This window comes from Citrus sinensis, chromosome 7 (assembly GCF_022201045.2).
Source record: "Citrus sinensis cultivar Valencia sweet orange chromosome 7, DVS_A1.0, whole genome shotgun sequence".
NCBI classification, from domain to species: domain Eukaryota; kingdom Viridiplantae; phylum Streptophyta; class Magnoliopsida; order Sapindales; family Rutaceae; genus Citrus; species Citrus sinensis.
The window spans coordinates 25,316,533-25,318,350 of NC_068562.1; the positions used below are offsets into that span (position 1 = coordinate 25,316,533).

The window sequence follows — 1,818 nt, forward strand, 5'->3', positions numbered from 1 at the left end:
TTGATTTTTAGTAGAAACAAATTTAATTACAACATCTCTGTTTTGAACATGATCTTTAAGGAAGTGATGCCTAATTTCTATATGCTTAGTCCTAGAATGTTGAATGGGATTCTTGGATAGATTAATAGCACTAGTATTGTCACACAAGATAGGTATTTGATCAAGATTAATACCATAGTCTCTAAGGGTTTGTTTCATCCAAAACATTTGTGCACAACAACTTACTGCGGCAATGTATTCGGTCTCGGTGGTTGAAAGTGCAACCGAGTTTTGTTTCTTACTAAACCAAGAGACAAGTGAATGACCTAAGAAGTGGCATGTACCACTAGTACTTTTTCTATCAACCTTATATCCAGAAAAATCGGCATCCGAATAACAAGTTAGGTCAATATGAGTTCCCCTAAGATACCAAAGGCCAAGATTAATGGTGCCAATCAAATATCAAAAAATTCGTTTGACAGCAAGCATGTGTGACTCTTTAGGACAAGATTGAAATCTAGCACACAAACATACACTAAACATAATATCAGGTCTACTAGCAGTCAAATAGAGTAAGGATCCGATAATACCTCGATAAGTCTTGATGTCAACTTCCTTACCTTTCTCATCTTTGTCTAGCTTGATGGTAGTACTCATTGGAGTATTTTTTGCCGTTCCATTATCATAGCCAAATCTTTTGAGTAGATCTTTCACATACTTGACTTGATTTATGAAAATTCCTTCCTCGTTTTGTTTGATTTGGAGTCCAAGGAAGTACTTCAACTCTCCCATCATACTCATCTCAAATTCTTTGCTCATACAAGATGAAAATTCTTTACATAATAATTCATTAGTAGAACCAAAAATAATATCATCAACATAAATTTGAACAATAAGTATATCTTGGTTCTTATGTTTAACAAATAAAGATGTGTCCGCTTTTTGAAGGTCGAAGGTCGAAGGTATGACATTCTAACCACTAATATTGCAGAGAGCATTAATGCTTTGATGAAGGAACCAAGAAAATTTCCTATTACTCAATTAGTTGATCACTTTCGACTTATAATGCAATAATGGTTTTATGATAGAAAGAAGGTGGCTAAATCCATGACTACTCGCCTTACAACTTGGGCACAAAAAATATTCTATGGTAGAAAAAAATACTACCACTAAAATGTGTGTTTTAAATGTATCTGGCCATCAATTTCAGGTGAATGATGGTGGTATTAAAGAGGGTTTTGTTGACATAAGAAACAAGACATGCAGCTGTAGAGTATTTCAAGTAGACCAATTTGTTTGTGCTCATGCAATTGCGGTTTGCCTATATTTTCGAGTTGATCCTATAAGTTTTTGTTCTTGTTACTACATAAAGGAGACATTGGTGATGACATATTCCGAGCCTATTATTCCAGTTGGTGATATGGCCAATTGGGAAATTACAGCAGATGTCCAAACATTGCAAGTGAACCCACCAGATGTACCATCATCTTCCGGTTGTCGGAAAACACAAAGAATACCATCTATAGGTGAGGATATCCCTCGGTCTACTATAACTTGTGGTCGGTGCAGGGAGCGTGGCCATAACCGAAAGAACAGTTCTAAGTTTAGATCAATAATTTCTTAGAGGCATTTAAACAAACACTTGGTGTGCCATTTATTATTTATTAGATATCTTAATCTTAAAAAAACTCTCATATTTTCATACCCAATACACATCATAGTGATTAATTATGATCAATGATGAACCGAGCAGGCAATTTTAATAAAAAATTATTCTAAATTCATGAAAAACAATCAAGAAAGTACCTAAGCCACCGAAAACTGTGTAAATAAACTTGT

The 1,818-nt window shown here is 34.5% G+C and overlaps 1 protein-coding gene across 1 annotated transcript; it reads left to right on the forward strand.

Moving 5' to 3' along the window:
- The first annotated feature begins 908 nt into the window (after positions 1–908).
- On the forward strand, positions 909–1,603 carry LOC127898884 (uncharacterized). The gene is made up of 2 exons (XM_052431387.1): positions 909–941; positions 1,190–1,603. The coding sequence occupies exons 1-2, from the start codon at positions 909–911 to the stop codon at positions 1,601–1,603; spliced, it is 447 nt and encodes a 148-aa protein (XP_052287347.1).
- Positions 1,604–1,818: the final 215 nt, after the last annotated feature.